General features: G+C 41.4%; 1 protein-coding gene across 1 annotated transcript in view; it reads left to right on the forward strand.

The window, feature by feature from the left end:
* Positions 1-22,311, forward strand: part of SLIT3 (slit guidance ligand 3) — a 487,105-nt gene that overhangs the window by 298,906 nt on the left and 165,888 nt on the right. Inside the window, exon 9 of the mRNA XM_058815569.1 lies at positions 11,933-12,074. Coding sequence (XP_058671552.1) covers positions 11,933-12,074 — 142 coding nt within the window. The remainder of the gene's footprint in view (positions 1-11,932; positions 12,075-22,311) is intronic.

Consider the following 22,311-nt stretch of genomic DNA (forward strand, 5'->3'; position numbering starts at 1 on the left):
TCCTCCAGCAAGCTGTCCCCTCCCTGCAGGGGAATGTCACCTCCAGAGCCACCTCGGCCAGAGCAGCCTTGCTGGGCCTCTGCCTTCAGGGCCATCTGCTCCAAAAAAATTCCAATCTCTTCCTCCTGCACAGTTGGGTCTGCAGCTCTGGGATGCCTTTGGTGACGGCTCCTGCAAGGTGGGATGTGAGGAAGGGGAAATTCTGTGGCACCAGAGGATGAGCCCCTTGGTGATGTGCCGCACAGAGGTAGCAGGGTGTATTTCACCTGGATAAGGGGCGTATTTCACCTGGATAAGGGGTGTATTTCACCTGGATAAGGGGTGTATTTCACCTGGATAAGGGGTGTATTTCACATGGATAATGAGTGTATTTCACATGGATAAGGGCTGTATTTCACCTGGATAAGGGCTGTATTTCACATGGGTAAGGGCTGTATTTCACATGGGTAAGGGCTGTATTTCACATGGATAAGGGCTGTATTTCACCTGGATCATGGGATATATTTCACATGGATAGCAGAGTGTATTTCACATGGATCATGGGGTGTATTTCACATGGATAAGGAGTGTATTTCACATGCATCATGGGATCCATGCGAAATACAAATCACGGATAGCGGGGTGTATTTCACCTGGATAGTAGACTGTATTTCACATGGATAATAGAGTGTATTTCACATGGATCATGTTCTGTACTACACATGGATAATAGAGTGTATTTCACATGGATAAGGGCTGTATTTCACATGGATACCAGGGTGTATTTCACATGGATAGGGGCTGTTTTTCACATGGATAATAGAGTGTAGTTCACATGGATAAAGGGTTTATTTCACATGCATCATGGGATCCATGTGAAATACAAATCATGTGGATGGCAGGGTGTATTTTACATAGGTAGAATGATGTATTTCTCCTCTCTCCACCATAGCTTTGCCATTCACTGCCATGCTGCTGTGACGAAAAATCAGTGCAGTAAGCAAAGACAGTCGCACTTGAAATACTACCTGTATTCTGGTCCTGGAGAGATGTTTATTTTTATATTCCCTCAGGTAGCAGAGAAGCATCTGGGGGTGCTGGCTTATGCTCAGTACCTCTTAGGGCTTTCTCATATTTGCCTGGATCAAACCCAGCTTCCTTCCTGTGCTCAGATGTTTCACTGTTGGACTGGCTTCTCCTTCTCTGTGTCTCTCAAACACATTCTCTCTCTCTCTTTCTGCCTATTTGTCTGTCTCTTGTCCTCCTCTGACCTCCTCATGATAGTAATTTTATTTAATTTTCCTCTCTTATAAGTTTTATTATGGCTCTTTGATTTTTCTTCTACCTGCTTCTTACTTATTGAAGATGAAATTAGCTTATGTATTGACCAGTTATGTCAAGTTATAATGTGTTTTCTCACCTGCAACAGCTGTAAAACTTTGCAAACAAAGCAGTGGGTTCATGAAGTTGTGCCATCAGCAGCACCTTGGTTTTTTCAGGGCTCTCTGTGCAGAAGCCACTGACCCCATATGGAATTTTTTTTTGCTGTGATGAATTGCTCTGGTTTTCCTGAGTATATATGTGAGAATATCTGTGCATCTAAAGAGGAGCATTGTGTCTTGTACTGTGATCTGTCACATACTTCAGCTGCTGGCCAGTAGCTTGATAGTGGACAGCATTTATACTGGAGTATGAAGATTGGGTAAGATTTCTCAGGCTAGACTAGAGACTGATATTTCTAAGAGTTGATTAAATTTGTAAGTCCACAATATGTGATTATTAGTGCTTTTCTAAGATAGTTTTCTTTAATAATGAAGCATGAATTGTAGGAGAAGGAAGGTGGATCCATACAGTGTTATCTTTTTATATTAGAAACCATTTTCTTTGATTCCGACAATCTCAAACAATGTAAAGAAAATCAAGATGTATAATTTGGACTAAATAACTTAAATTTCAGTATGAAATTGACTCAAGAGAAATTATTACCATAGCCAAGTGTTTTCTGGCTAAGTAAACTGATACTGATTTTGAGAAAACACTGGATTGACCCAAATCTCGGTTGAAGATCTAGATTTTCTGATTCGTGTGGTGAAACTGCAGCTGAGGTATAATGAAGAGGAAAATTTGTTAGCTTCCTGCTGCTTCATGCAGACTGGAAGCCCTAATAAGGAAGCAGATTTATTTGTTTGGGTGAGGTCAAACAGTCTTCAAACATAGCTGTGACTCTGGCCAGACCACGGAATCAGGAGATTGTCTTGCTCCATTTCCTGATAACTCCATGGCACGCTGCTGAGGAGACAACCAACAATGAGCAGCTAATAAAATAAAATAGCACTCCTCAGGCTTAGCATCTTAATGAGAGCATTCAGGAGATGCCAAAGGAAAAGTGTGTGGGGATAGGAACTCCCCCAATCTGCTGCTGGTTAAAACACCCTGCAGTCTGTGTGTGCACAGGCAGCAGTGGCACAGGGGGCACTGCCAGCACAGGGTGCTCCTGGAAGCTAAACTGGGGCAGGGACTGTTTGCTGGGATGCAGGTTGTGGTGGGGATGCAGGTTTCCCTGGGATGCAGGTTTTGGTGGGGATGCAGGTTTTGCAGGGATGCAGGTTTCCCTGGGATGCAGGTTTTGCAAGGATGTAGGTTCTGGGGATGCAGGTTTCCCTGGGGATGCAGGTTTCCCTGCGATGCAGGTTTCCCTGTGGATGCAGGTTTCCCTGGGGATGCAGGTTTCCCTGGGGATGCAGGTTTCCCTGGGGATGCAGGTTTCCCTGGGGATGCAGGTTCCTCTGGAGATGCAGGTTCCTCTGGGGATGCAGGTTTCCCAGGGATGCAGGTTTCCCAGGGATGCAGGTTTCCCTGGGATGCAGGTTTTGGTGCTGGTGCAGGGCAGTGCCCCATGAGGGTTCCTCTCCCTGCAGCCCACCCCTGTTCATGCAGGTGAGCTGCCAGTGGCCCTTGTTTTTAAAGAGCTGGATAAGCAATCCGGGGGAGGATGAGGAGGAGCCCTTTGTGTGTTTGAGTGGTCACTCTCTGCCTTGCGGGGCTCCCTCGTTGTGCAGCTGTTTTATTGCTTTTAGAAGGGACCTTAACCCCTTCATCCAACCGTGATCCCTTCCAAAAGAGTGACCTTTGAGTCGCCTTAGATGGTGGCAGCTCTTTTCTCACTGCTCTTGCTTTTTGTGATCATCCACTGGCCCAGTCAGTGCTCTTACAATGGAGTCTAGGAAGGGTTTAAAGACTTTTAAAGCCTTTTGGTAGAAATTGCTGTTTAAATTTGATCTTGGGAAATTTTTGTGGAACACTGATAAAATTTTTACTTCCTGTTGCAATTTGCTGCCACAAACTTATATTAACATTTAGTCTGAAGAAACATTTCAGTACTATGCATTTGTTAGTTGCTCTTCAAATGAAATTGTATAGGAAATTTGACGAGATGCTAATCACAATTTATCAGTTTGTTTGTTTTCAGTTTTCATTAAGTTTCTTATTACAAATCTAAATTTACTCCAGCACTAGCAGTGATGGTGTTTCATACTGTAGGAATTTGCTTCTTGACTTGCTTAGCATGTGAGATGCCGCATATGGTGTTTTTCATTTAGGGGACCATCTTGTGAATCTGAAGGATAAATATGTATTTATTACAGCACTTAATACTTCTTTAAAGACCAAAGCTGAAAATTGGCTTTTAATTACAGTAAATTTAGTTTTATTACCGAAAATGATGTCTTACCTTTCAGTATAATTAGCCCTTTTTTCTGGAACTCTCTTTTCCCCAGAGCAGTATGTATAGCCCTTTAATGCTTATTTAATGATGGCAGGTTGGGGTGTAATTATTCAGCCACTGAGCTTTTGAACTGTTGCTGTAAAAATAATAACATGATTAGCTTTTATGTTAATGTCCAAAGCTGGTGGTTTATTTTATGAGTAGTTATGTTGGTAGTATTTTGGTACAGAAAAAAAAAATGCTTCATGGCAGTACCCCAGCTGTGCTTGGAGCTGTTTCACAGAGAGCAGTCATGGTAAATACAGAGCAACAGGGTTGGCTTTGAGTGTGTGGAGGAGCCTGTGAATGAAATCTGTAATTTTTTCTATTTAATTCATGTAGATGATTGGCAACTCATTTATCAATTCACAATTAATAAGAGTAATGAAAGCAAGCATCGAGCTGCTTATAAAATAATTCTAGAAATTAATGGTGGGCAGATGCAAAGTTGCACAGAGTCACCGCCAGGTTTGTGTGAATTTCTGCTTTATTGGCAGCGAAATTAGTGATGTTATGTAGAGGCATTACACCTGTGGTGGGTTGGCTGCTCACATTCCCCTCCTCACAGCACTGAGGTGAAACCAGGATCTGCTCCAGCACCTCTTTCCATATCTCATTCTCTGGCTTGGCTGCTCCAGGGCTGTTCCTCACAGCTTTTCCCTCTCTGCCCTGTCTCAGGTGTGACAGGGGCACCAGGAGCTGCAGGGGCAGGCTCAGCTGTGCACCCCAATGGAAGCAGCCAGAACTGCCCTGGCAGAGCTGGGCACCAACACCTGTACCCAAACTGAAGGGATCTCCTGGATTGTTGAATTTACCCCTTGGAATGGCAGGCTAACATGTTTAGCTCTGAAGATCTGTAAGAATTTTATTCTATAATTTGCAGACACCTTAAAGAGATTAAATGTACCAGGGGCCTCTTGCAAAAGACCAGAGGCAACAACCCCAGCCTGTCCTAGGAAATGTCTTTATTGTCCCTGCCTTCCTTAGCATGTTCCAAATGCCAAAGAATCTGCTCTGTGGAATCCCAAGGCAGCCCAGGGAAGGGGATGGTGACTCACTCTTCAGTTCTTGCCCACTGACCTGGAAAAAAGCATTTCCTCCCTCCAGATCTGTCCGTGGGGAAGCTCATGACCAGACTGGAGCCCTTGGATGTCATTATCAGGAGACAAGTCCCACTGTGTGTGCCATCTCTGAATGGCTGTGTCAATCTGCAATGCCTCTGGCTGCGGAGAATCCCACCCTCCTCCTCCTCCTGCTGCTGCAGAGAGCAGCTCCAGTGCCAAGGCAGGGACAGCCCCGTGCTGCTGCAGCAGGACGCGGAAGCAAAGACAAACACGCGAGCAAACAAAGTCATGCAGTATTTAAAACTCCTTTTCAAACAGCACTAAATCAAAGCCCAAGGACTGAGAAGTCTTAAACTATTTCTGTTCCTTCCATAACTTCATCAAACTTTATCCTGGAGCAGCCCAGGATGGATCACCTGTTTGGAACTGAACTCCCTTCACTGGCTCACCATTGATCATGGCCATTATCTATCTTTTAACCTTGTGCAGGTGGCATCCTTTCACTTAAATAATTTATGGTCCCCTTCATTTTTATGCTTGAATATATTTATAAGTTCACTGTATTATTTCTGGACCTATATTTAAATGTCACTCCATGTGCACCTTCAGGAGTGCTGATACAAATTGTGGAGTTGGGATTAATGAGATGACTGTGCATGGGCACCATTTGAGCTGCAGCAGCACTGCATCTTTTAAGACTTTCTTTTAGAATTTTTTAGTCATTGGAAGAGCAGGCAGTGTCCAAAGCCAGAGAACCAAATTCACACTGGCAGCCTTCCTTGTGGTGCAGTAAGTACAGAAAGTAAATTTTACAGAAAGTAAATTCTTCCTGCTTTAAAATGAACTTGCCTGTGCTGACAGGGTTGGAGAAAGACCTTGAAAACAAGGCTCAGACTGGGCACAGGGCATAGGAGATATTTTCAACCCCTCCTTTGGAAGGCTTAGGTGGAATTAATTTCCCTGAGAGAAAAACACTTTTGTCATGGTTTTATAGACTTCAGTTGTCTCACAGGTTCTGTTTTATTAATTCTTCAGAAAAACAAATTCACCTGTTCAGCCTCAGTTGTTATGGTTAAGTCTGCTTCTTTGTTCTACTTTTTTTTTCATTTTTCCTAATTTATTTTTCTTATTCTATATAATTGTGGTGCTATTATTGTTAATTAAATAATTGCAATATTAGTGCTTTAGGATAAGGCAGTGTGAAGTAAGGTCTGATTTTCAGTGGTGTTACTTTACTGACAGATTGTGAAACTAAGCAGGATTTTGTAGAATCAAGTGGGCTTCATTCATTAAGCCAGACCTTCCTTTCAGTGTAGTTGGATATTTCCAGTTTTATTCTTTGATATTTATTTGTAAACTGATTAGTGTTGACTCTTGCCTTACAGAACTGTTGTGCTTATGTGCCATGAATTTTTAACAGAGAAATTTACTCTTTGGGAACGTTCAGCAAAGCAGACAACTTGAATCAAATAATGAACATTCATGACTGGCAACTTTTTGCATGCCATGAACTCAATGCTATTAACATCAATTAGGGGCTTTAGTCACTAATCATAAATCTTAAAGCTCAGTAAATAACTGTTGAACAGCCATAGATGGAAATATTTGCCTAAACCATTTGCTGCACATTTGTGTAGGATAAACAAATTCGTACAAATTCTGTCCATTAGAGGAAGATTTGCCCCCAGTAAGGAATGTTAATTTTGCATATGGTCAGTTGTGGCTCCCTTGCCCATCTCTCTCTGCAGGACTCTGTGCTCAAATGTCTCTTTAAACTGGGATCAGTCAGGAGCAACATCTGCTTTAGGTGTTGTGAAAAAAAATTAGTTCATATCACTGGCAATCTAGTGCAAACTATGGCTCATGCAGTAGGAATTGATTTCAGATATCCCAGCATGGTCAGAACTTCCAAGGCGTTATTTAATTACACCCAAAAAGGTCATACTATATCCTTGGATCTGCAATACTTGTAGTGTTTTGTTTATTGATCAATAATTTTGTGTCTGATCTACTTCAAATGATGTAAAGTCAGCACAGGTTTTTAACCAGGAAGTCCTGTCAGATTTATCTTAAAATCCATTGACATGTTTTACAAATAACTAATATTTTACTGGTGGGAAGGAGCTGCTGCACAGGTGATTGGATAGGTGAGGAGGTAATAAAACACACTGCTTAGTGTGCTGTAATTGGGTGTCAGTGCAAATGAGATTATTTCGTTTATTTAGTAATTGCAAAATTTATTTTCGATGCCTGTGACATTTAAACTGTCCATTTATACACCATAACAATTCTATTCTAATAGTAATATTAGTCTGTTTGCTGCTCTTAAAAGAGGCCAATGAGGGACTTACTTGAAAAAAGCATTTAATTTCTCTGTAAACATCTGGGTCCTAAGTCTCCCCTCTCTTTTCCCCTAACCCAAAGTCTGAGGCTGTAAATTGAGGTGGTGCCAGATATTAACTGCCATAATTATTGACACTGTCATTCCTCTGCATCAGGTAAAAAAAGCATAGTAATTTTTGTTAATCATGCTCCTATCCTGGCTTCCACATTTTGTTAGTGTTTTTCTTTTAGCAAAATGTATGATTGAGTGGATGATTTTTATCTCAGAGAAAAATATAATTAACGTGGTGGAGAACTAGAGCTGCTGTTTATTATAAAAAAATCTGCAATGGCATGATGACAGATTGTGAAAACAACTTCAGAAGGGGAATAATGTAAATGTAGCTGATTTGTCTGTGGCCATTTCCTTTTGCTGCAGCCATGCTGTGAGGAGTTTACGGCCTTGTGAAGGACACAAAGAGAAATCTTGGAATATTTCTGCCTTGCCTGTGTCTTGTCTTTTGAAAAAGCATTGGCAGCAAAAGGAAAATAAATTTTTAGGTTTCAGATACCCCTCTTTAGAGGCTGTGGTGCATCAGGACCCTCAATCATCTGTATGCTTATCCTCTGCAAACCTAGGAAAGTCCTAGCCATTTTAATACCTTTATATTCCATAGCCTACTTAGACTTGTTTACTTGACCAGTCTTTTTTTGAGCAGTTCTCCACAACAATACAAACATCAAACTGATTAAACTTCCTTGGATTTCTTTGTGCTTTAATTCTATAGATCTGCAAAAAATGGATCCTCATTGAAGTGAGGCCATTAAATCCAAATCAGATTTGAAATTCTGTTTCTAATGTTATTCAAGAAACATTGATCTTAACAGATGATTTTTTGTGTGAGAGCTGATGTGCTGGATGCCTGTTGAGTGTGCATGTGCAATAGAATATTTTGTTCTTTGCAAAGAAGAAACATTTCACCAGGATAATAGCAATTTATACACAAAGTCTTTTTATCATTAAAAATCTCATAAACTTACAGTCTAGATCTGCTTTTGCTCATGAAGAAGATAGAAACGTGCTTGTTGTGCTTTGGGGACATGGTTTAGAGGTGGTTCTGGCAGTGCTGCACTGATGGCTGGAATCAGTGCTCTTGGAGGGCTTTTCCAGCTTTAATGATTCTCTGGTTCTAATGCTGCTACCTGCTTTTTGTTCCACAAAGACTTATTTCTATATTTTCCCCTTTTCCAGACTGATTTATCCAATCCCCCCATGCATGCCCTGTCTTTCCTGGTGCTCTGCAGCATCACCCAGCTGGGGAGGAGCTGGGCTCAGCCCCACTGTCCCTCCTGCTGCTGGTTCAGCTGCACAGGTGTCAGCAGCAGGCTCAGAGAGCTCCACCTGGCACTACATCAGCTTTGTGAGGCTGTGCCATAACAAAAATTTGGTGTGCCAGTGCTTCTCCAACCCACAGTGATATGTTGTGGTCCTATAACTGTGCAAAATGCATTTTTTGCCTGCTACAAAGCCTCTGCAGAAAGCACATCAGAGATGGAGATGTTAATGGTTGTGTGGAAGATTTGACCTTGTTGCCAGCTCTTTATCTCCCAGAGAGCAAGGATTGATCTCAATTTTGTTCCTAATTTGATAATTTCTCCCTGACCCTAAAACCTTGCAGTAGCTCGTCTGCACTCACTCATCCTTCATTTTGCTTTGGCCATTGTACCAGAGGGTGGGCAGACAAAGAGAAAGTGTAAAATGTAGGTAAATGTAGGTAAAATCAGGGCCAAGAACAAACCTCTTGTTCTTACCCAGACACAGCAGAGGGCTGTGTGCATTTTGAGGCCATATAAACCACTTTTGGAAGTAGTCACAGTTAAAGTCCTACAGAAACCTTAGACTCCATGAAAGGCAAAGCTGGCAGTCCTGTTGTGCAGACTTCTGTTAATTTTGCAGCAATTCCAATAACAGACAGTGGTTTTACGTGTGCCCTGCATTTCTATGGCCAGAAAACAAACCCAGGAGAGCTGTTTGTCCTGCCTGTTATACATGTACATGTTTAATTAGTGACATTGGTTTTTCCTCTTTAATTCAAACAGCTACCACTTCTGTGTTAAATGCATGGTCATGTCTACAGACTTTGTTAAGCCAATAATCAGATTTTGAAACTGGAAAAAATCAAAGTTCATGTTGCTTGATAAATATGAATTTGTTTCTTTGGACCATATGCATATGGAGTTAGATTTTTATTGCATTATTGAATTATTTTTACAGTAGTTTTTAGCCCAGATGATTCTTCAGGGTGACACTAAAATGGTCTCTGTCATGAGATGAAAGACTCATGATGGAAATATGATGGAAAACTCCTTACCTGCAGCTGTCAAGGTGGCTGGAGAGTGGACTGTAAATGAGAGGGTATTTTAGCAGAGAGAGAAAGGGTCATTAGGATCATCTCATGGTGGAAGCAGCTGCCCACTCTCATAAAGAATGTATTTGACCCCTGCCCAAGCACAAATTTTCTGTGAGATCCATTTATTTCTACACGGTCACTACCTCTTAAAATCTAACTTCTGGATTGGAGCTCTGAGGTCTGGGCTGCCAAAATGCAGCCACTCAGGGCTCTGATTAACATCAGTGTTAATTTGTTTATCTGTGTTTAAAACTCAGTGCTATCAAACCCAGAGTTTTCTTCTGGTGCCCTGACAGAAAGCCGGGTAGTCAACCAATAAAAATATTTCAAACCCAGTATTCAAATTTGGCAATGTTTTGCCCACAATTGAAATGGTGATCTTATCCTGAAACTCAAGATTATATTTTAATATAAGGCAGTTCTGTCATCCCTGGTTAAAAAATAATATTTAAAGAGGATGACAGCATGCTTGAACTTAAGGAAACTCAGACATATTGAAATTAATTCCCCTCAGAGTTCAACACCTTTCCAATGGAAGGAATGATTCCACAGAAATTGTGTTTTGCTTTCCAGGAGGGGTCACTCTGCATTTGTAAAGTCACCTGCAGAAGTTTTCAGCTGATGTCCTTTCAGACTGTGTCTGCCTTTGAAAATAATGATCCTTAGAGATGCCACTGGAATCTCTTTGGGATGTTGACTTTTCTGTGCTGGTTACAGGGTTGTGAAAGCAGGGACATGTGTAGCTTTCTGTACAAGCTTACACTGCTGTGCAGTTAGGAGCTAAGCCAAGCAAGTATGGAAGCATAAATCAAGAGAGGAAATTCATAGGAATGTTGCATTTTTATAAAATCTCTAATTGTCCTAATGAATATTGAATTATGAGTTGATGCAAATATTTTTTTCTTTTTTTTAAAACTTTTTGTCAGCTGTAGTTGGAAAACACGAAAGTATCCATCATGGGTCTTTTCAAAGACAAAAAACCCCAAGAATTAACAGCTTTGCGAATAGTATTTCCACATTCTTGTATGTATTCGTGTTTTGACAACTATGATGTGTTTAATTTTCCACCCAAAAGGCCAATCTCTTACGAATTTTGTCACTTCTTACCAGCCTTACAAACCTTCACATTTAGCCATCTGTATCTCAACATAAAGATTCTTGAGGCTTCTTGTGTTCCATGTACTTTGGAAATATGACTCACTATAAATAAACCAATAACTGCTACATCTTGATAACCTCAATTAGCATAGCAAACCCATTTTATCTATGGCTAAATGTATGCATATATCAAAACTTTAAATGTAGGAATCATAACCATTTGAGTAAAATTGACATAATTGCTACAGTTTCAAAAAAATGTAATGACACTTAATTAAGCCTGAATCTAATGAATTGAGTAGAATTTGTATGGAGCAATGTCCTCGTGCTACACCTCTGCTCTGTGTGTAGCTTTGTGTCTTTGTGTCTAGCTTAAGCAAGAGTTTGAAAGTTTGAACTCATGTTTTTCTAAATTCTTTTTATGTTTCCTTTAACTGCATTGTCTAATCTTGAAAAAAAAAATGGATTTGTGTTCTCAGTCTTCACACCATAACAGGTTTCCTTATTTCAAAAACATAAGTTGTCTCTGATGCGAGTCTTCTGTCAGTACGTAAAAGTACTCAAGATGTGTTTGTGTAATGGAAACTTCTGGAGAAAGATAACTTTTGGAAATTTGGAAATGCTACTGGATTCTAAAGCTTAATTTAAAAATCTTTGAATGAATTGATATGGGTGAGCATGAAGGAAGTGTTCATGAGGGGAAGAGATTGATAGGGTGGAGGCTGAGAGGAATAAGAACACACTTGTGACCGTGTTCACAGGGGTCTGAGGATGAGGGAAGAGACAGGGATCTGACTCCATGTTTCAGAAGGCTGATTTATTATTTTATTATATATATTACATTAAAACTATAGTAAAAGAATGGAAGAAAAGGTTCTCATCAGTAGGCTAGCTAAGAATAGAAAAGAATGATAACAAAGGTTTGTGGTTTGGACAGAGAGCCGAGCCAGCTGACTGTGATTGGCCATTAATTACAAACATCCAATCTGAGACCAATCACAGATCCACTGTTGCCATCCACAGCAGCAGATAACCATTGTTTACATTTTGTTCCTGAGGCATCTCAGCTTCTCAGGAGGAAAAATCCTAAGGAAAGGATTTTTCATGGAAAGATGTCTGCGACACACACTTTTACATATTTTCTCTGCAGCTGATTTGTGGAATATTATATTCACTTGCAAATAAATGATTACCCTGTATAATAAGATGATCTGCAAAACCCACAGCCTGATGTATTTTGTTGTTAGAGCCTCACAATAATTTTTTAAAGCCTGGCATGTGTTCCTTGTGTGCAGGCCCCCAGTCCGAGCCGCCGTCGTGCAGCGCCAGCTCCGTCTCCTGCCCCTCCGCCTGCACCTGCAGCAACAACGTGGTGGACTGCAGGGGCAGGGGCCTGACAGAGATCCCTGCCAACCTCCCCGAGGACATCTGGGAGATGTAAGTGCCACTCTCATGCACGAATCTTTTCTATTTCTCTCCATTTTTATTCCATTTCATGGCCTCCTGTGTGTGAGAAAAGTGCACGTTTCAAAAAGTCTTCTAAGCAGTTGTGAGGTGTACTGTACTTGTCCTCTTTGATTTGTTCTTTTGATCTAAGGGCTCAAACCATTTTTAAAGTGTAAATTAAGATAGTTTGGTACTGTCCTACCTGAAAGCAAGATAAAGTTCTCAGGGCTTTAAGTTCAGATTGTGTTTACATTTCACAAACCCGGAATTGCAGTTCTATAGTCAGTAGATGAAAATACACAGTCCTTTCTTATTTCTAGTCAGTTATTTCCCCATGAGAAGGAGGGACAGCTTTTTAGCTTGGCAAGATGCGTTTATAATAAATTAGAACATCAGAGCTCATTGTCTCTGCTGATTTTACCTTCTGTATCTTGTTTTCCACATTGTTTTTTCTGGTTCTTTAACAGTTTTGTGACTTGTGTTGTGGAATCAGATGCTTGTTTTATAGACTTGTTTGCCTTTACTACCTCTAGGAATTGGAACCATCTATTTCTGTGTCCATGACTTCACACTACTGTGGTCCTGAAATACTGTTACATTAAACCATTTCACTTGTGCTTAGTCCACAGGGAATGCAGATCAATTCTTTTCCTATTTAGGTTCTTGTCATACTGAGTTTTCTGACATCCAGCCAGCTTTTAGAGTCAACAGAGTATAAATTCAAATATTTGCATGGTCACTGGACTTATCCACTTCTTGTTGCTGTAGAAATACTGGTACACAGCAAAATTGACCATGATAAAGCATAAATTTGTAAGATTGTGGGGTGTTCTGGGTTGGAAGCAATCCTACCAGATTTGGACAGGGACATTTTCCACTATCCCAAGTTTCTCCAAATTCCATCCAGCCTGGCCTTTAGCATTTCCAGGGATGGGGCAGCCACAATTTCTCTGGGCAACCTCTACCAGGGACTCCCCACCCTCACAGGGAAAAATTTCTTCCCAGTATCCCAGCCAACCCTGCCCTCTGTCAGTTTTAAGCCATTCCCCCTTGTCCTGTCTCTCCAGACCCTTGTCCAAAGTCCCTCTCCAGCTCTCCTGGAGCCCCTTTAGGTATTTTCCCTTTAGGACAAGGTTTTAAGGTTTTCCCAGAGCCTTCTCTTCCCCCAGCTCTCCCAGCCTTTCTCAGTAGCAGATGAGCTCCAGCCCTCTCATTGTCTGTGTGTCCTTCTAATGCTCTGGGCATAAGAACCCCAAGGAACATTGAATTCAACTTGTTCTTGTATTTCCCCCTAACTCAGTATTCCCTTGTAATCCAAATTGCTCTGGTGTTCTACAAAAATGAAACACACAGCTGTTGCTCTAACACAGTTATTAAAGGTGACCTACATTTCACTCTGTTTCAGTATTAATTAAAGATCTTTTATTCAGCCTTCCTGCCTTTCTTCATTAGCATGGGTAGGCAGAACCTTCTCTGAAAAAGCTGCCAAAAAGTCCTAAGCCTGTTTTTGTTGATGAAAACCCATCACAAACCAGGAAACTCACTTGTCATGGGACATCAAACAAGCATCATATGATGCTAATTTTCATTCTCTCACAGATAACTTAGAAGCCTGTTGTGTTACTCTATTACTCCTCCAGGTGTAGGACTTCATTGCAAGGATGTTTGCTACTAAGTAAGCAATTTAGGAAAGCTAGAAATCTGTACCCCAGACTTGCTTTTTCATAATTTCATAAAATAGGTAGCAAGAATGTAGAGAATGCAATTTGGCTTTTTATAAAGCTTCTTGTTCAGTTGGGAGCTGACAGCAGCAGCCAAATTGACTGAGGAAAAATGAGTTATGAGAAATTGAAGCTGAGGAATACAGACTGTGTGCTGAGTGTTACAAAAGAATGTCTGCTTACAAAGTGGTTCTGTTCTGCTTTTCAGAGGAGAAATGAACAGTTTGTGCCATAGAGAAGCACATGAGAATAAACACAGAAAAGTTTTGCATGACTACTTGGTTGAAAACAAAAGTCATTAAGCACCTGGAGGCATTTAATGAAAACAAATACCAAAATGCATGTGGTGTGGTGGTTTGCTAGTACACGAACAAAACAGTCATTCCCTATATTGGGACAGCATCTACAATAAAAGGAGAGGTTGCAGTTATTCAGAAAGGGTGAGATAAAAGGTAAATAGGGAACATTATGTGAGTGCAGAAGGGGCTTGATGCTGGAGAGGTGTAGGGAAGGAGAGATGACCAACAGAGAGGAGACAAAGCCTCCAAGAATTTGTTGTTCTGCTCAGATTTGATCACAACCTTGCAGCCAGTGCCTGTCAAACAGAGTGACAGCTCAGCCAGGGGATAGCAGAGACCTGTGACACATGGCTTGGGCTGCTCTGGGCTCAGGACATGGGCTGGGCAGATCCTTTCTGTCAGTAGTGATTCCCTGGCATCAATCAGCCAAAGGACAGCGTTCCTGCCCATGCAGATGTGGGCTCAGGGGCTGAGGGCACTGCCAGCCCTGGCTGCAGGGTTTCAAACAGAATTTGCTTCCACGAGCTGCCTACCACGTTTGTTTGGTGCCTGCCAGTCATGGGCAGGAGCAGTAACCCCCTATTGATCTTTTCCCACCTCACAACACTCTTCCTCTGCTCCTTCTTTAGAAGGAAGTTTTCATGCTGTTTGTCTGCCTCAGACTGATGCACTCATTTTTTATTTATCACTTGCAGTGTTTTAGGATGTGAATTCTGGGCAGGTCTTGTCTGAGGATGTTGTACACCTTAAAACAGTGGTGCAGGGACTTCCACTTGTGCCTTTGTGTTTGATAGCAGTTGGTACAAGACTTTCCTGGGTGAAAGCAGGGCACAGCCCCCAAAGGCAGGACACAGCCCCTCTCCTGGAGGCAGATGCTGGAGCAGCAACCACTGGCACTGGGTGCTGCTTCTCTGAAGGATCTGCAGATTGCTTAAAAGAAGGAATTAATTATTTGATAAATCTGGAAGCTGGATTGTGGTTGGGATGCTTGAGAGAATGTAAACAAGCTGAGCCCAGTACAGAAAGTGATGGAAAAAGAAGGGTGAACTGAAATGAGGAAACAACCAAACACATGAGGAGAAGAATTGGGAACAAAGGAAATCGAGACAGGGTGAGCAAAGTGCTGTGAGTCTGAGAAAGTGAGGAGTATTTGGTGAAAAGGCCTGAGATTGGTGCCAGTGGACACCAGCTGTGTAGGCTGGCAGGAGGGCTGGGAGACTGGGGCAGGACACAGGGACACAGGGACACAGGGAAAGGTGGAGCACATTTACCTTGGAGAGCCTTCCTGCCCCCTCACCACGTACTTGGGAAACCCAACAGCAATTTGAGTGTCTGTCCCTGTGCATTAGGGACTGTCTAGGCACAGATTAACTCTTAAACTACACAGGGAGCTCCTGTTTGCACTGTTGCTGTTCCAGTTAGAGAGCACTACAGGAGTCTGGGATTCAGACTTTGTTACACTTGAGTTTCCTTGTGATGGATGGAATCAGTAATTTCAGCTTTGGGGTTTGAGGTCACTGAATTAAGTGTTTGGTTTTGTTTTTTTTTTTTTTTTCAGTAAAAAAAATAAATTAGAAAATGCTAGAAAATGCCAAAGTTAATGTTTGTAGCTGCAGTTGTCATTTGAAGTTTGTGTGTATTTGTGGTGGTATTCACTTCAACAGCAGCACAGTCTCATGCTGCTGTTGACAGCTTGGATTCATTTCTTGTTGCCTAGGGATGCATCAGGGATGTGTAGGGAAGGAGCCTGTGTGTATAGACAGGGTCTGTTCACTTGTTGCAGAAACAGGAAAACTGCAAAATGGGGGCTGTGGGGGAGATAATCTTGTGAATGCTGTTCAGAGAATTGGGTTGTGCCTCTTCTTGCCACTGGTTTTATTAATTGATTCTGGGCAAGTGACTTGCACAAGCTTTCCTTGGGTGGTCACTGGTGATGTAATCTCAGTTCTGGCTGACTCAGCTGAGACATTCAGCAGTGTTGAGGAGTCCCAGCTGCAGCAAAAGTCAACAGGCACTGTGCTTTGAACACTTTGTGCTCTGCAGTGTTAATTACTCTGAAAAGCCGAGTCTCAGTCATCTGCAGACTTATAAATCAAACTCCAGAATGTAAAGTATATCCTTAAATTTTGAAACAGGTCTGAGATCTGTTCACATCAAGTTTGCTTCACCACTGTCATTTACCTGTACCATGCCCTGTGTCTGGTGAGATTAAGAGAAATAGAATTGAATGAGCCAAGGTAAAGCTGGGTGGGATGTACCTGACTCAGAAACAATCCCAAACCATTTGTTTGAATGCTGATGCAGTTGCTCCAGACAGTAAAGAGGCTGCCAGTCGTCCCTGAAGGAGAAGTGCAGTTTAGGCACCATGTGTGCTGAGATAATAGCCACAGCTTCACCTGGCAGCTGGGCACAGCAAACACGGATGGCAGCCCTTCCAGCAGCACCCAGGCTTGGCCTAAGGGTGCTTTGAGTCACTTGTTCCACATGGGTTTAGTTTAGCATTTTCACTTTTGATAGCTGAATTGCTGGCTGATGTTTTTGTACGTATAAATAGCACGTGATTTTGGTGCAGAATTTCCACTCTTAGGAAAAATTCTGGAGTTGGAGCACAGGAAAAATGAAATGTTGGTTTTCTCCTGGTTCTGGCAAAATGAGCACAAACCTAATTTTCTGCAAGATGATCACTTCGTAATGTAATGTTCTACTTGTTCTACCTTTAATGAATGATTTCCTGACAAATTCAATGTCAGGAGGGTGCCAGTGTGCTGGGCAGTGTTGCAGAGCTGGAGGCAGACAGGTTTGCTGTGTTTGTTGTTGCAGGAATTGTCTCAGGAAGAAATTGCCTTCTCTGTTCCTCAGTACCTGCAGGAATGTGCATTTCCAGTTGGGAATCTTTAGGAAGCTTTTATGATTTGAAGAGAGTGATGAACAATTTCTGGGTTTTTAAGTTACTGGTATATTCAAAATTCATTTTCCTCCAACTAAAATAAAGTCAGAAAAGCTATTATAGAAAGATTGAGCATCGGTGACTATTCATTGTAATAAGAATAATTTTTTGTTATATAAATTATAAATTAACTACATGACAGCATTTTCATGTTTATTAACACTTGGCTTTGAAGTTCTCAGTTTCACAAAGGCAAGGAGTTTCATCAAGAACATAAATGTGTAGGAACTATAAACTTCATGGGAAAAGGAATGACAATTTTTAATTTAACATTATTCTTCCTCCTGAAAGAAAATTATAATAATTTTCCCAGGCTTCCAGTAAATAGTGCAGCTGAAGCCAGGAGAGTATTTTGGAACCTGCAGTAAATGCTGCATAATTGCCTCTGGTGGCAAATTCTCTGCCTGGGGAACCAGGTTGGCTCCTGTAGCTGAATCCTATAATATGATTTTCATTCACTGCTGAAAATTGGCTCTGGACAGCTTCTCATGTCTAACCTGACTACTTTGTTCTGGATCTCACCAGGCAAACTGTGTCTTGCATTCCACAGAGGTTTATTTTGTCGGGCCAAAAATAGGTAGAAAATTTTTTGTGGAGTTCAAAACACAAAAATCATAAAGAAATAATAAACATTTTAGATTGATAGTCAGTGAAGAAAATATAAATATATGGAAAATTTTAAGAATAAAAGTGTTTTCCGTGCTGAGACAAATTAAGGAAAACAGAAAGCTGCATTTCACAGTTTTAGAAACAAGCAGAAACAGCAGGGAGTTTCTGCTGCAAGATCAAGGCAGATTTATTTCTTACATCTTTACTTTTATTTCTGAAGTTGTGTAACTAATGTCATCTGCAGGCACAGGAAGGTGGGCTTGTTTTGATAAATTACTAGGTCTCATACACATGGTAATTTTCATTTCAGCCATATCAATTTTTACCTTCTTCACTGCTTTTGATAATTGGGAGATTTAGAAAAAAAGTTATGTACAGGTTAATTTACTCAGGCAAACTGTGTATGATTAAACTTAAAAGGTTTGTAGGTTTGAGATTGTTTTGGTTTTTAGTTTGGTTTAGGATTTTGGGGGTTTGTGTGTGTAAGTGTGTAAGTCTAATCTTTTTTTTCCCAGAGATATCACTTCAGTATATACACAAATTAATAATTACTAATAAAAATGAATGGTATAACCAAAAAGGCATATATATTTTATCTAATACAAATTTCAATGCAAAGCTCATGTGTTGCCAAGCAAAATAAAGAAATTGCAATAAATAATGAGCATATACATTCTTAAGCTGATTGTGAAGAGGAAAAGCAATTACAGAAAATAAAATAGAGAGCATAAAATCACAACTTTGACATAAAATATACTAATCAGATTTTTACTGGATGAAATACTAATTGTCTTTTGGCTAACACGTGTTCTGTTTATTTTGCTTTAAAAGACTGTGAAAGTAAGAAAGGATTTGAGGAATGTCTATTGTCAAATAACAGAATCTGTTGAGAAAATATTACAGGTGGCAGAATTTCAACTACCAAACAGCTACTTAATTTTCCTGCTAATTTCTGGTGTTCTGCCTTTTCCTTGTCAGTATTGTAAACGTGCAGTAAAAACAGATGTACAGAATGTACACAGCTCCTAATAATAAGCTAGATTAGAGATCAAAAAACAAAATTTTGGTTTTTTTCTGTCAGCTTACTTCCATTTTCACTAAAAGAATAGTTTTGTCACGCAACTTGACAAATTAAATGCAAATCAGCTTGAAATTGTCAGCATTGTGAGAAAACATGGGGAGTGATCAGGGCTGGAAGTTTCTTGAAATAATTGGAAGTCAATAGAGGGTGCTCAGGACTGACCTCCTCAAGCAATAATTAAAATCAATGTGATGTGTTTAGGGGTTAGTCTGTCTGGGACCTCACAGAGCTTCTCAGTGAAGCAAATATTCTGGGTCTGGCGTGTTAACAATGATCCTACAGGTTTATATTTATCAGGTTCAACCATTGGTAGATGATTGCTTTCACAGAGGTGCTGGAGAAACTCTCTGTCTCCCTTCAGAACAAAAAAGCCACCAATCTTAAAAACACCACCCCCCAAAAAAAATTCCTAAAAATATCAGTGAAAAGTGCTCAGAGCAGATGCTGGAAGTGAATGCCAGAACTGGGCAGCACCTGGGGATGGTCTCTTTGGAGATGGTCTCTCTGTCTAGTCTAGACTCTGAGCAGGGAGGCATTATTGTGTACTCTACCCCCAAAACAGCTTCTGATTTACGCTGAACACCCTCACAGGTGATGGCTCAGGGGAGCTCACCTGGACTTGGTCATCTGCAGCAGTGGGAGGGAGCTCAGGGGGAGCCTGCACCCTCAGCCAGGGATAAAGAAAGGAAAATATATGGATTAGACTGGCAGGGACATGGCAATGATGAGCTGTGTACATTCTGATGAGAAGGGCCAAAATTTCCCACCGCAAATGTGGAGTTGTCACAGTGGTGGATGGAGAAACTCTGAGGTTTGGGAGAACAATGCTTCATTCTGGTGTTACTGTGGTTAGAGAGATGTTGGTGTTTTGTCAAAAGATGTTTTGTGAAATACCATTCTGTGGATTTCTCTGGTGTTTCCTGGTTGTCTGTGCTATATTTAATGCAAAATTAACATGCTACAACAGAGGGAATGGATTTCTAATGTGGCTGCCATCACAAATTCAGTGGTTACCAGCTGATACCTTAGTCTCACACAGCTGAAACTGAACTCACTGCAGTGTGTCAGAAGATCCAATGTCACCAGCACTGCTTTTAGAATAACACTGTGGTATCAGGAACATATCAAAACATCTGTTTTCATTCTCAAAGATGTCTTTTGGTGAGCAGAATTACCTGTGTAACTTCCCAGGTAGATTTATGTTGACAAGTCACTTCACTGTTGATGGGATTTTGTCTCTTGAAGATCTGCCCTCGGGTGAGTTGTTAGGAAGCAGTTCTGTCTAAAACTACAGCAGGAGCTCAACAGCTAGACCTGAAAATCAACAGCAGAGGGAATATGAAGGGAAACTCCAGTTGTCACCTTTATTAATACAGGTGGATGCTTTCCTGGCTCTCAGCTCTCCATTTCCTAGAGGCAGACTCCGTAAGAGGCATTTATAATTGTAATATTAATTTGATTTGGGAGTCATTCAGGTGCTGGGATGAAAGGCAGCAGTGTAAAACTCTTGGAGGACCCCATTTGTTTAAGGGTTTTATAGTGGTGGTAGAGTCTGGCTGGGGTGGAGGGTGAAGGCTTTAACTGTTAAAACAAGCAGTAAACACACACATCTAAAATCCTACATGTCCTGCCATCCCAAAGCACTTTGTTTTCTACAAAACTTGCTTTTCTTTTTTTTTTTTTTTTTTTTTTTCCTGGGGACTGAGGGGTGAGAGACACAAAAAGCTGTTCCCTGGGATATCTGTCCAAGAGCACTTTCTGAACCAGCAGACCTTGCACTGTGGCTGTTTCTGGTTTTGCTGCTGGATGAGCTGCAAGTACTGACTGTGAATGCAGGGCAGATTCCTCCCTCCTCTCCCATCCAGGGCTGTCCTGGGTGAATATTCAGTGCAGCTACCCAAACCTGCTGTGCATGCTAGGAGTAAAGATTGTGTTTCAGAGGAAGAGGCAATGAAGGGTGTGAGAGCAGGGATCAGATCCAGCTCATACCTGGAATAAGAAGACCATGTATGATGGTGATTTATTTAGTATGATTTATTCACCTTGCATACTGAAAATACACCTGTGGACTTTTCTTCATCAGAGATCAAAATGCGTGATAATATATGAGAGCCTAAATTATGAGATAAATGTAGAATAATGGTCCAAGTAGCTTTTTATAATCCAGTTGTTTCAGTCCCTAGGTTGATTGCTGTGTTGCCTAGAAATTTCCTCCTTCCTAACCCAAACTGTTCTCCCCATCCCTGGCTTCTGTCACTGTCACAGACACATTTTATGAAAAATCCTTTCCTTAGGATTTTTCCTCCTGAGAAGCTGAGAGGCCTCAGGAACAAAATGTAAACAATGGTTATCTGCTGCTGTGGAATGCAACAGGTGCATCTGTGATTGGTCTCATGTGGTTGTTTCTAATTAATGGCCAATCACAGTCAGCTGGCTCGGACTCTCTGGTCAGTCACAAGGTTTTGTTGTTGTTCCTTTTCTATTCCTAGCTAGCCTTCTGATGAAATCCTTTCTTCTATTCTTTTTAGTATAGTTTTAATATAATATATATAATTAAATATTGACTCAAGCCTTCTGAAACATGGAGCCAACATTCTCATCTCTTCCCTCATCCTCAGACCCCTGTGAACACCACCACAGGTCACCACAGTGGGTGTCAATGCTCCTTCTTTCCCCACCCAGTTCCCTGCAAACCCCTGTTTATAGGGAGGAGGAAAACAAGGATTTTACTCTTCACACAGGCTGTGTGTCCTGCCAGGTGCCACAGGTTTGTTTCCCTCTCTCTGAGGTGTCTTTGGCTCGAGGCTGTTTGGTCATGCCAGCCCCGAAGAGCCCAGGAGCAACCTGTCTCATCCCCTCTGTGTCCCAGCAGGGCTCCAGTGCCTGCCCCATGCCCAGGGACGCTGGTGACACAGCTCCTGGCACTGTTAATAGAGCGTGGCTGGCTCATTTGTAGGCCCTATTCGTCTGACAGCTGAGAATTGTCAGTACTGATGCTTCCCTCCCTCTCTTTTTCTCCAAGGTAGTGATTTGTCTATGTTATGGGTAGGTAAGCTTGACAAAACATTGCACATTAGCAGCTGAGACAGTGTTTGAAATGGGAAAATTGCTAGCAAAGTGCTCCATTAGAGACCCAAATAACAAATTCTTTCTTTCCCTCAATGAAAGGGAGATAGTTAAAGCCCAAATTAATACGTCTGTCTCCCCAGCTCTGCAGGGGGAATCACTCTTCAAGACGAATGGCTCCATCACTCCTGAGTGTGAGCTGGCTCTGCTGAGCCCCTGTTAGCAGAGTTCTTTATCCCTTTGTGCTTTGCCATCCTGGGCGTGAGCAATGCAGGCGCCACGGGAGGAGGTGATGAAAAGATTTGCACCTCAGTGAACTTTGAGATGGATTAGCATGGGAATTTGAGTGCTTGTTCTTTACCCTGGGATAGTTTTTCATCTTGAACTGCGTGGTTTCCCTGGGTTTGTTTTGTCCTGGTTTTTTCTCTGATATGTTTACTTTTTGCTCTCATTGCTGCAAAGTCATTTAAAAACAAAAAGTAGGAAGAAGGAGGGCTTTATCCTG

This window comes from Ammospiza caudacuta, chromosome 16 (assembly GCF_027887145.1).
Source record: "Ammospiza caudacuta isolate bAmmCau1 chromosome 16, bAmmCau1.pri, whole genome shotgun sequence".
Taxonomy (NCBI): Eukaryota; Metazoa; Chordata; class Aves; order Passeriformes; family Passerellidae; genus Ammospiza; species Ammospiza caudacuta.